At 35.5% G+C, this 13693-nt stretch overlaps 1 protein-coding gene across 1 annotated transcript; it reads right to left on the bottom strand.

The window, feature by feature from the left end:
• Positions 1 to 913: 913 nt before the first annotated feature.
• Positions 914 to 4701, bottom strand: LOC143603340 (photosystem I subunit O-like). Its single transcript, XM_077080160.1, has 3 exons — positions 4486 to 4701; positions 3851 to 4030; positions 914 to 1090 (listed from the first exon to the last, which is right to left on the bottom strand). Exons 1-3 carry the CDS (start codon positions 4638 to 4640, stop codon positions 994 to 996), a joined length of 432 nt encoding a protein of 143 aa, XP_076936275.1. The 5' UTR covers positions 4641 to 4701; the 3' UTR covers positions 914 to 993.
• Between the last annotated feature and the right edge of the window lie 8992 nt (positions 4702 to 13693).

The raw sequence follows: 13693 nt of genomic DNA, 5'->3' as shown, positions 1-13693 counted from the left end.
ATTCTTAAAATTTTGATTAGTTTATATTAATAAGCTTTTGATCAAGCTATATGCCTATTATTTTTGTTGCCTGGTTTTGCAATTTGAATCAAATTAAATCTGTTGGTTCCAACTTCCAAGTTCCAACATCCATCTACTTTTGATTAATAGGGTATATTTCAACTAAATGTGTGTTTATTATTGTGTTGCTTTCTTGTTTATATGATTAAGACTTTTAGTTTTTTTTTAACTGTGAATTTCTGTCTTTGGAAGACTTGAATCCAAGATCTTTTTGATGATGTTGCACTTAGCAGTTTGATTTTTTTTTTAAAAAAAAATTATGTAAGTTGATTTTGGATATTTTTAATATTATAGACAGATAGGATGACAATAAGAGCTTGTTCTTTTATTATATTATTATTTACAAAATCTAACATTAAGAACAAGGATTACAATAAAAATATTAACTGAATGAATAACATAAATTCTGTGTTAGATATATGAGTTTAATATTTACTTTTTTTTAATCTTTGGATGTTACTTTCTTACAATAACATATAAGCATATAAGCTTGAATCTATAGTTTCATTTTCGCATAATTCATCTTTGTCACGTACAACGTGTATTTTAGCATTGTGTTGACCTGTAATCCTAGACAAAGGAGGCCGGAGAGACTGCAAATCTTGACTTTGACTCATTGTCACCTTATATTTTGAACCATCACATAATCAAGTAAAGATTACATAAAAAATACAAATTATATTGTCTACAACAATCAGAAACAATAACTGATCATAAGATTTAGTTATTAATATACGTCTATATTATTATTTTAATAAAAACTACCAACGATATAGGGATATACTTGCATCTAAATCATTGTACTTTCAATGGAACAGTCGAGATATATATTACACCATAATGAAGATTAGAAAATCCGTGAATTTCAGAAGGGATATTACATAAACAACAAAGATCAGGGACTGAAATAGAATATTTTCAGATACATGGATTTTACTTCTCAAAATAATCTTCGGTCCTCCCTTTGAATCCAATTTGCCCAAAAGTAAGGCATATAAAGAGTCCCAAATGCCATGTCACCAACCACAACCTGCCAATCACCAAGAAAAAGAATCAGTAAATTTTCAACCATCTAGCTACAAATCTGGACGAAAAGGGGCGAAAAGAGGCACGAACACCGCCCCTCCGGGCGACAGGGGGGTGGGTGGGAGTATTTCTCGCCTGCTTGGTGAAGAGTGATGATGACGTACGTGGCTATCAGTTATTGGTGGGAGGGGCGATTTTGGGGCTACAACACCGCCCCTCGGGGCTACATATCGCCCATTTTTACCATGTGTCAAAAAACGCCCCATTTTGTAGCCATTCACTACACATAGCCTAATCTACAGTGATCTACTCATCTAAGTGTATAGGACTATAGGCAAACCAAACATCTAAATAGTTCATGAGATACTTGATATTGACTCGTTAAAAACTCAAAAGAAGCTCAACTTGAATAAACTACCTCCACTAGAACTTTAGATACTAAAACTTAATGGATAGGCTCACAATTTTAAACAAGCCTGGGGGTGGGTGGGAGTATTTCTCGCCTGCTTGGTGAAGAGTGATGATGACGTACGTGGCTATCAGTTATTGGTGGGAGGGGCGATTTTGGGGCTACAACACCGCCCCTCGGGGCTACATATCGCCCATTTTTACCATGTGTCAAAAAACGCCCCATTTTGTAGTCATTCACTACACATAGCCTAATCTACAGTGATCTGGGTGGGAGTATTTCTCGCCTGCTTGGTGAAGAGTGATGATGACGTACGTGGCTATCAGTTATTGGTGGGAGGGGCGATTTTGGGGCTACAACACCGCCCCTCGGGGCTACATATCGCCCATTTTTACCATGTGTCAAAAAACGCCCCATTTTGTAGCCATTCACTACACATAGCCTAATCTACAGTGATCTACTCATCTAAGTGTATAGGACTATAGGCAAACCAAACATCTAAATAGTTCATGAGATACTTGATATTGACTCGTTAAAAACTCAAAAGAAGCTCAACTTGAATAAACTACCTCCACTAGAACTTTAGATACTAAAACTTAATCGATAGGCTCACAATTTTAAACAAGCCTGGGGGGTGGGTGGGAGTATTTCTCGCCTGCTTGGTGAAGAGTGATGATGACGTACGTGGCTATCAGTTATTGGTGGGAGGGGCGATTTTGGGGCTACAACACCGCCCCTCGGGGCTACATATCGCCCATTTTTACCATGTGTCAAAAAACGCCCCATTTTGTAGCCATTCACTACACATAGCCTAATCTACAGTGATCTGGGTGGGAGTATTTCTCGCCTGCTTGGTGAAGAGTGATGATGACGTACGTGGCTATCAGTTATTGGTGGGAGGGGCGATTTTGGGGCTACAACACCGCCCCTCGGGGCTACATATCGCCCATTTTTACCATGTGTCAAAAAACGCCCCATTTTGTAGCCATTCACTACACATAGCCTAATCTACAGTGATCTACTCATCTAAGTGTATAGGACTATAGGCAAACCAAACATCTAAATAGTTCATGAGATACTTGATATTGACTCGTTAAAAACTCAAAAGAAGCTCAACTTGAATAAACTACCTCCACTAGAACTTTAGATACTAAAACTTAATGGATAGGCTCACAATTTTAAACAAGCCTGGGGGGTGGGTGGGAGTATTTCTCGCCTGCTTGGTGAAGAGTGATGATGACGTACGTGGCTATCAGTTATTGGTGGGAGGGGCGATTTTGGGGCTACAACACCGCCCCTCGGGGCTACATATCGCCCATTTTTACCATGTGTCAAAAAACGCCCCATTTTGTAGCCATTCACTACACATAGCCTAATCTACAGTGATCTGGGTGGGAGTATTTCTCGCCTGCTTGGTGAAGAGTGATGATGACGTACGTGGCTATCAGTTATTGGTGGGAGGGGCGATTTTGGGGCTACAACACCGCCCCTCGGGGCTACATATCGCCCATTTTTACCATGTGTCAAAAAACGCCCCATTTTGTAGCCATTCACTACACATAGCCTAATCTACAGTGATCTACTCATCTAAGTGTATAGGACTATAGGCAAACCAAACATCTAAATAGTTCATGAGATACTTGATATTGACTCGTTAAAAACTCAAAAGAAGCTCAACTTGAATAAACTACCTCCACTAGAACTTTAGATACTAAAACTTAATGGATAGGCTCACAATTTTAAACAAGCCTTATAAATATAATAAATTATTTTATATAATGAATATAATTACATAATCAGTATTAATATATATGAAAATATAAAGTTGTAAGAGCATTCTCAGCAGGTCTTGTAGAGTTTTTGTGAGTGTGTTCTCTATATTATATAGAGTAGTTGTAAGTGGTTGTGAATGAAGGATATAAAGAAACTTTTATTGGTGAATAAATTTGGAGAAACACTGTCCATTCTCTATAATTTTTTAATGTTTTTTGAAAGTGGTTGTGAGTGAAGGAGAGAGAAAATGTAATGATATAAGTATAAAGAATATTATATAATTAAGAAAAAGAGAGGAAATGTAATTTGTTTTAATGTAATTAAAAAGATGGAGACAGAGATGCTGCTCGGAATGCTCTAATAGAAATAACTAAATAATATATATTTCTGTATATATTGTTATATATGATAATATATGTTTTTATTTCAAAAATTTAATTAAATATTTGATACAAGTAAAGCTCTAAAAAGGTCAGTTGGTCAGATCAGGCTCGACTCATTTACACTATTAACCCCAAATTGAAGTATTAAAACACATTTTATAGCTCAGAAAAATGATATACATCCAAGAATTGAACTAACCAAAAGGGGGATGAGAGAGCAGGTGGGGTGGGAAAGTGAGCGAGCTCAGTTCCAATGCTCCCAAAGAATAGTCCGGTCAAACTGTCACCGTTTATTGCTGGAATGCTCGATGGTGCGAGCCACCCGATCAACCCGAACCCAATCACATTCAAGTCTGTGCGTAGCCAGTCTCTTTCAAAACTAACAACATATATATAATTTGAATAGTTAATTAATAATTAATATTTAAATAAAGAAATGATTATTTAAAAAAATATAAAATTAGGGTTTGGATCAAATACAAATGAAATTAACGTGCTAAACGTGAGAATCAAATAGAGTAATTATATATACAAATAGAGTAATTATGTAATTACTCTATGATAATTACTCTACTTGTATATATAATTACTCTACTTGATTCTCACGTTTAGCACGTTAATTTTATTTGTACATTAACCTTCCCTTATAAAATAATATATCAAGTTAGTCCGATACAAATAAAATTAATCTACTACTTAACACAAAAATAGTTACTCTAATTTAAAAATCATAAAATAAATATAATTATTCTAGCTATTTGTACGCTTCAGTTTGCATCTATAATTAGATATGTATTTGTAAATAACATTTTGTTTATTTATTTAATTAATTACCAGGTATATTTGCCACCTGAAGCTTGTGAAACCTTAAAAGGGTTCCTTGCGGTTGTTGGAGGCTTCAAAAAGGCAGAATTTAAGGTGGGTTGTTTGCGGCTTATAGAGAGTGAGGAGGTGGCCAAGCCCACGATGGTTGAGGTTGCTGCGGCCATTGTTGAACTCTTTCGAATATTCGAATAATATGGTGGTGGTGTGTTTTGTGAATTTTGATATATGTTGTGATGGGGTGGATAGATTCAAGTGACTCTGGATTGCATGGGTTATTAGGTGTTCATTAGCATCTTGCCACGTAGAATATTTGTGGATAAATTAAATCTTCAGTCGGATTCATAGATTGCCACGTGGACTCCTTGTAGATAATATCAGTTTGTCTTGTTTCTTAGACACGATTTTAAAACTTTAATATCATGAATTATACATGAATAAAAGGTATATCATGAATAAATAAAATATAGGGGTGTTTGAGATTCCTTATTTTACCTCCTTATAACTTTTTATTAACGCCCTGCTTGCGGTGCGCGCATATAATGTATATATGTGTGAACCCTCGGGTGGGCAAAAGTAAAATTGCACTAATTTTGACGTTATTTTACTAATCTCGTGAAAATAACGTTAAAAGTGGCGGAAGGTTAATCAGGCATCATGTGGTGGCGTTGATAGCCGAAAGACAAGGGCACATGCACCGATCAGCCGGTGTCCCGATGATTGAGTGCTATGTGCCTTATGTCCAAGGCTTGATGCAAAACTACTATCGAGCCGGGGGTCTCACCGGAAGGTAAGGCTGTCTACATCTTACCCTCCTCAGACCCTACCATAGCATTGCTATTGGTGGGATATACTGAGTACGATGATATATGATATGATAACTTTTTATTAAGTTAATAAAGAAAATTGAACAATTGCTACCAAAATTTGCTACCGAAAAAAGACGGTAGCAAATTTAGTGACCGATTTAGCAAATTTGCTACCGAAAATGACAATTACTTGATACGGTGGCAAAGTGGTCGGAGTTTTTGCAACCGTTTATATTCGGTGGCTAAGCGATCGGAGTTTTTGCAACCATTTATTTTCGGTAGCTAGTTGCTAGGAGTTTTTGCAACCGTTTTTATTTCTCGTTTGGATTTTATGCGACCATTTATTTCGGTCGGAGTTTTTGCAACCGTTTTTATTTCTCAATTGGAGTTTTTGCAACCGTTTATTTAGGTTGAAGTTTTTGCAACCGTTTTTATTTCTCGGTTGGAGTTTTTGCGACCGTTTATTTAGGTCGGAGTTTTTGCAACCGTTTTTATTTCTCGGTTGGAGTTTTTGCAACCATTTATTTCGGTCGGAGTTTTTGCAACTGTGGCAAATGGTATTAATGGAACTGGGCACCTTACCTCTTTGTTCATACTGCTAATCAACTCAATTTTAGAATTCTTCGTCTTGCAGGATACACCCAATTTTCTCTTCAACTTTAAAATTGGTTTATTTGTTCCCACACGAAGCGCTTGAAGCCTTGAACCGATTTAGGGATGGCTATGTAACCCGAACCCGATGAGAATACCCGAAACCCGACATAATTGGGACGGGTAATACCCGTCCCATTAGGGTATGGGACGGGTTTGGGATTACTTTTTGAAAATTTTCACGGGTTTGGGACGAGTATGGGATTTCTAATAAACCCGATTACCCGATAACATAGCCCCATTTACCCGATTATATACCCGAATAACCGACATAATTTTATTTTCTTATATATTTATTTTAAACATATATCTAACTATCTATATAATTGTCTACCATAAAATCCTATGTGTCGCTCTCACATTGCTCCCCACCCTTTTTAGAGCCACCAGATTGCTTGATTTCAAAATATTTAACCTTATAAAATTCGCGGGTCATGGTTTCACCTTCGGACCCTCCTAATCCGGATATCAAATAACCCGTTTTGGTTTTCATTCCAAACCCTAAAATTCACCTCCAACCTCTTCTGAACTTCAACGATGGGATGCCTACCACTTGAATCACCAGTAACCATTAGAATCATCTTCTATCTCCGTCTCGAATCAAGTTAGGGTATCATTCTCTCATCCTCCACCGGAATCCCGATGAAGCACTACTATCATAGTTATTCGAGTCCTCACCGGCTGTCTATTCAACTATTTGACTGCAAAATCGATTAAGGTAATATGTTCTTCTATATGTTAATTCAAAACTAAAGCCATTGAACCGATAATTAAAAATCAAAGACATGTTTGAATTATGATATGGGTTGCTACAGTGGTTAAAAATCCTGGTGTTGTTCTATTGAAAAACCCAAAAACACACGTATCCAATATTACAAAACTGATTTTAATGTTTGATTTGAGAAAATGATCACTTTTCAACAAGTAATCGAAAACTATTTAATTGAACTCTTATATATATTAAGAATTATTTGAATTGGGTAAACCAGTGTGATTTGGAAATTTGTTACATCGATTTCTTCATATAAAGCTACTTGTAAATAATTTGAATTATGTTTTAATGGCACCAAAAGTCGGCCCGCAAGCTTATGTGAAAAATATTACATATATTGATGTTGATGATCCTAATATATGTATTATGGAAGATTTGAGTGTACATGCACCTAGAAAACAGTCTCATGTAGATGGAAAATCACCGAATAGTGCTCCTTTAAGGTCTCCACTTGTTGTTCCTCCGGTTCGCACTGTATATAATAATAACGTGAGGGCGAAGGCAAATGATGAACATATGATCTATTGAGCAGCATTGTAGGCGAGTCTAATAATTAAGGATCATTAGCTGCAGGTTTTTGTTGTTTAAGCATTCTAAATTTGATGAATTTGGATATTGGTCACTGCACGACGTTTCCCAACCAAAGTCGTGGTTCAACTTATAAGGCATCAGGTTGTAAACTGAGCACAAAATTTTTAAATTTTGAATATAATAGTTTAATTTTTTTCCTTTTTGGAATTGGAATTCTAAAATGAAGAAGCTATCTTTTATTATTATTCAGTGTTTCTGTTTGTAGTTTGCCTCAGTCTGCAGTTGTTCCTTCAGGTTATGGTTCGTTTGCTAACTCTACAGCGCCACCTGGAAACTATCAAGTTAATCAACCTGCGGGCCCTGCTGGGTCCAATTTAAGTTACGATGATGATGTGTTGAATGCTCATTATAAAGAGTACAGTCAGTTGCTCTCTCTTCAACAGGTATTATTTTCTTTTACATTTTGTTTAACACTAATTTATTATGATTTTGGGTTGCAACTCGCCAAAAAGTATGTGAATAATACTATAAAACATAAATCATTTTGCTATTGCATTAATAGAATTTCTGTAATCGTTTTTTCCCATATTTTTTTGACAAACAAGTAATTTCTAGCATCTCTCCCTGAAATCACACTGACATTACCCATCATCTGATTTTGTTTACCAATATTAACACAAAACATTTATATATCTTATAAGGCATGCATGTATATTGAATTCATTGGGTTATTAATTGTCTAATGGTAAACAAATGCTATAAACGCTTGGATTCTGGCTTCTGGGACTCTAAACACATGGCAAACGCATTAGGTTGTTGCTTCGACTTTCTTCCTATGGGTCAAATGAACTGATTTTTAAATTCAAAAAAACTTTGTTTATCTTATATATGATTACAAAACCTTTATTATTATAATTGTAATCCAACTTCTGTATATAAAGTGATTTTGGAGGATTATACATTTGGATGACTTTTAATGTGTTTGTATCGTATTCTTTCTGGTGATATCTTTTTGCTTACTGTTTTTGACCTGTTAAAGATATTATTTAACCCTATTTAGTTTTATGAAGTGATGTATGGGCAAATATATAGTTTACGTTTGTTCATCTATGTTCAGTTATATTAATTTGTTTGTGGTTCATAAACCACTCTTTTAAACTATTAACGAAAAAATGTAACGAACATGTATACATTCATTTTTTCAAAACAAACAAACAAGAACTAGAAATTCATGTTCATACAAGTGTTCATGTCCGATCGTTAGTTCATTTAAAGTTAAGTGAACCATCACGAACATGCCATGTTCGTGTTTCTTCAGTTCGTGGACAAGCGTACATATTTATTTGGGTTCGTAGCATATTGTTACTATTGTATTTATTATTTCAATACATTGAGCTTAATTGTTTTTCATGGTTTATGTTTTCAGGTCATCATTAACTTGAAAAGAAAGTAGATGCTTCAAAATCTTCGTATGTTTCTCACATGGAGGAGATAGATACGACGGAACAATAAAAAATAATCTGCTCATTTTGTTTTTCACATAGACACCATGATCATAATTGAGAAGAATAGTTTTCAGTTTTCATTTAATTAAAGTGTGTAATAGAATTGTTTAGTATGTGAAAGATGTTTACAGTGATTTGTTTCGTAATAGTGATTTCAGGTGGTAGATGATGGAAATAACAATGAAATGATGGAAATTGATATCAACAGATTGAGTCATGTGATTGCGTCCGTTATTAAAGAAATAACGTATAAGGAAATTGATGATATAACTAATATGTCAACGAGTTCAGGGGATGAACCGGACAAGTGGCTGGACCTCATGTTAAATACAAGCAACAATAATCAAATGATGTCCTAACAGTCTGGTTTACTATATTATGTTATTTTTACAATTGTGCATCATGGATTTACAATTAAAGATTTTATTTTATACTCTAGATGATTAATAAGACCATGAATTTGGATGCGGCAGACTCATTTAACAGACCTCTAGATCCCATGGCACTTGAAATACCTGTAATGTTATTGCCTTGCTTTAATATCATACTTTGAGTTGAATTTAATTGCTTCATGTTTTGTCTTTGATTTTGATTCCATCATTAAATCTACAATCAAACCCATGAAAAGGTTTCTAGGTTGAAGGTTGGCTTTCAGTAACCATTAGATCTAGGTAAGTGTAAGTGTCACTATATCTCTTTCTTTTTACATCACTTAGTGTTTTTCAATGAGGCTATTAAGATAATTGCATGAGCTAAATTTTAAAAGACAAAGACGGATATGGTATTAGGTGATAGTGTGATACCCTTACTCGATTACCCGAAATTAAGGGTGTAAACGAGCCAAGACGTTTTAACTTACAAGAGCCCGATTTATTGGTCTCTCTCCATTGTATTCAAGATAAAATCCTACTTAATGCCCATGGATTTTCAATAGTTAAGTTTGCAAATATAGTCAAGCGTGTTTAGCTAAGTAGTTTTTTTTTTCGGCCGAAATGGATACTGATCCGAACCGCACTTAGTTGCTTCAAAATCAAAACGAAAACTAAATGCCAATTCGTGGACGCAATTGTGGAAGCATTGACATAAGTGATTATATGGATGATTTGTTCACCGTGATTACATAGGTATGTTATGATAGTAAATGCTTTCATCATGTGCTTTAGTACATAATGAATGAATATGACGATAGATATATGAATAACTTATAGGAGCTATGTGATTTACTAGAGGAAAGAAACAATACTCTACCAACACTACAAGTAACACAAGAGCAGAAAGTAAAACAGTTGCAAGAGGAATTTGATAAAGAAGAACAGAAGTTGAACAGATCTTTCTACGAGCAACGTGATTCCTTAAAGAAAAGAAAATATATAAGTTTTACATATGATTTTAAAGATCTTAAGAGTCAACACACGTTTCATTTTAAAGAAATTGTAACTTTTTCATTGTTTTTCCGCAGAAGTTAGCAGAGATGAATAAATTTAGAGACGAGTTGAACCGAAAAATATCCGAAATAAGACATCTGCAGCATGAGTTAAATAAAAAGGAAAATACATATGCAAATGATGCTACAATGAGTCTTAAAAGAGTAGTGTCGTCATTGAAAAAAGTAGACAATGATCATGTGGTTATTATCAACCAAGATTAAATTTGCTTCTTTGCTATAGAGAGTTGGATGTTATGCATTATCGAAGGAAAAACGCTAGGAAGAAAAAACTCACATGCATGTCGCACATAAGATCTAACGCGAAAGTATATTTTAATTAGCTACCCGTTTAATTTAATAGCTTTTTGTAACCAAGATCCTGAATTATATAATAAATTTATAAAAAAATATATTCACAATAATAACAACAAATGTAAAAAAACCCGCGTAATACGCGGGCTAAAAACTAGTATATATACATATATATATGTATATATGGATATATTATTATACATAAAATCAATAATATATTTTAAATGCATTATCAAATTATCAGACTTTTAAAATCCCTCATGCCCGCTCAATTACAACCTCATTCTTTCTTCTAATTTTTTTAATTTCTCTAGTTTAATCAGTATCACTATCATTATTTGGCAAGGAGGATTAATATTTTTCCATTCACTGATGCAAGTGGCACATGATAATTAAGTTTTAGTTATCTTATCTTGTTTTAGGGGGTGTTTGGGATTGTTTATTTTCATCAACTTATAACTTATAAACTTTTTGAAAAGTAATAAGGTGTTTGGGATTGCTTATGTTGTGAGAGGAAAAGTTCCATAAGTTACAATATTATAACTTATTAATTTAATGAAAAGTTATAAGGAGGTAAAATAAGAAATCCCAAACACCCCCTTAATGTATGTATCTTAAATCTTGAATTTGTAGTCAATCTATGATGTCAAAACTCGTTAGAAACCCGATAAGTTTTATGCCATGTATACCCGATGAGTATACCCGAAACCCTCGGGTATGCCCGATACCCGACGGGTTTGGGACGGGTCTAGGACGGGGTTTTTTAATCGGGTCCGGGTCTGGGAATACCTAGACCCTTCCCAGACCTGACCCATTGCCATCCCTATGTGTTCCAGAGTTAGTTTTTAGAGAGAAAATAAAAGAAAGTGGAAGGAGAAACTGAAGGAAATGAATGGAAAAGAAAGAAAAATATGAAAATTGATGGTGGTGGCTTTCTTTCTAAATCGGAGTGAATAGGAGAGAAAGGAAAAGAAAAAGGTGATAATTACTATATTTCTATAGGTCAGATGTTTCTTTCCGAACTTCACAGCAGTTCATCACCATATTACTCCAAATATAAGGAAGGAAAGGAGAGGGGGCGAGTAGATGAGCAAACGAAATACATTCCCTCTACCTCAATATCATCTCCGATTGAGTCAGTTTATTCTTCTAATTCGATCCCTGAGGTCAGTTCGTTTTTCCTCTTGTTCTGTTAATTCTTCGTTTGTTCAAGCATACACCATCGATTATCTGATTTTGATTCCAATTGTTTGTAAGTTGTTAGTAGCAAAATAAAATAGTGAACTGAGCATGTTTGTAATTTGTTAGTAGCAGAATATTGATTCCAATTGTTTTTTATTTCGATTTAGTTCTTAATTAGGGGATGATATATGTTTTGATGTTTATTTTTTAGTTATGATGAATTTGATCATGATTTTCATGAAACCATGGTTCATGTTTGGCTCTGTAATGGAAATTGCTGGGATTTTCTTTTTGGACCTTCCTGGCTTCCTATTTAGCAAATTCATAAATTTGTAAACAACAGCTCGGCTGTTCTGAGTTTTGTTTGTTCGAGTTGGGCTCGTTAATTTTTTGGTTTAAACGAGCAATGAACACTTGGAAGTAACATAAGGATATAATGGTAAAATTGTAATTTTCCTTTCTTTTCCTCCTAACTAGAGAACATATAAAATATAAACTTTGCTTTCCTTTCATTAAACTCGAGAACACAAAATAAAAGCACATCTTTTCCTTTCCTTTCTCTTCTTTTTTCCTTTCTTTTCTTTTCTTTTCTCTTAGTTTTTGAAGCCTTGAACCGGTTTACAAGAATTCTTATTCTTATTGTCTTTGAGCAGTAAGCACGATAAATTACTTTTTAACGTTTATTTGTGGCCTATAATTGTTATTTTTAAAACTTATAGGTGTATATTATTAAACTATTAAAAAGTATAGAGTGTAACTTTAAAGTTTTTTTTTGACACTTTTTTCGTATATTATTATAATATTGAGTTTTATATAATTTACTATAAAACGATTACAATAAAGTGGCAGGCAAACGGGCAACAAGCTGCGCCGCAACCCCCTTTTGAACAGCAAAGCCAATCCTGCTAAAAACGAAGCTTTGGGACCTAGAAGCTGAAGAGGTTCCGTGTACGACGCGCTGAACCCTACTCAAAAATTTCACAGCCTCTGGAGCCAGAAAACCAAATGTATCAAAGGAAAATGGTAGAAAGACATGTTGATTATCTAAACAAGCTTTCTCGTGTTTAACAACTTTGCCCGATTCAGCCTTCAACGCAGCCTGACCCACAACAAACCCACGGTCCCTGAGCCCAACAAGAGGAGACACTCCTGTAAGATCCACACAGGCGTGTTTCCCCCCTGCCCACCCGAACACAAGAATATCAGCTGGTCGTAAAGTAGACCTCCCTTCAATAGGATCCGTGAGAAAGTTAACAGGGGCCTCCTTTTAAGCAGAAATCCCTGCCCGTTTAAGAACATCACACAGAACATCCCTAACCATATCATGTCTGTATTTAAAGCCAGGCAATTCTTTGCAATGCACCGCATGGTCACCAAAAGAATCCAAACAGACCTTGCGACAAATTGGGCAAGGTTCATCCGTCGGGAACATAGGGATCATTAACCGGTACTTAAGGATAGCCCGATACTCCAAACCCGACATACGTTGGCCTAATCCTTCAATGGGGATAGCCGTTAGAAAATCCTGAGCCCGAGGAGCCCGAAGGCATTCAAACACCGCCTTTTGGCGAGGGGATAGATCAAACTTCACTTCTAAACTCTTGACGATTCCACTAAATAAGGCACTCGCCACAACATGTTGGGCTTTAGGGGGGGCGGTGTCCTTATTAGAGAACCCGCTAAGATCAAAATCTGGAAGTGAAGTACGTAAACGATCCATCGCACACCCATAATCAGAGTCCAACCCATGAATATCACAACCCCGAAGAATATGGTCTTGCAAACACCACGACTGTGCTCTCGAAGTTTGTTATCAAGTTTTTTCTTTCTTTTTGTAAATTTACCACCGACTCTGGTAAACATCTGCTCCTCCCGTCCACGATGATCTCCGCCACCGTTGCCGTAAAACATCACCCTGACGATCACCGCCGCCGCTACTGTAAAACATCACTCCGACGATCGCAGCCACCGTCTCTTCATCGGTTAATTCGTTTGGTTCGTTTTCTCATCACTCACTCTCACTATTTTGAAC

Source organism: Bidens hawaiensis, unplaced genomic scaffold (assembly GCF_021521415.1).
Source record: "Bidens hawaiensis isolate Kalapana, Puna unplaced genomic scaffold, B.hawaiensis_p1.1 tig00061358_1, whole genome shotgun sequence".
NCBI classification, from domain to species: Eukaryota; Viridiplantae; Streptophyta; class Magnoliopsida; order Asterales; family Asteraceae; genus Bidens; species Bidens hawaiensis.
This window is presented reverse-complemented; position numbering and strand designations above follow the sequence as displayed.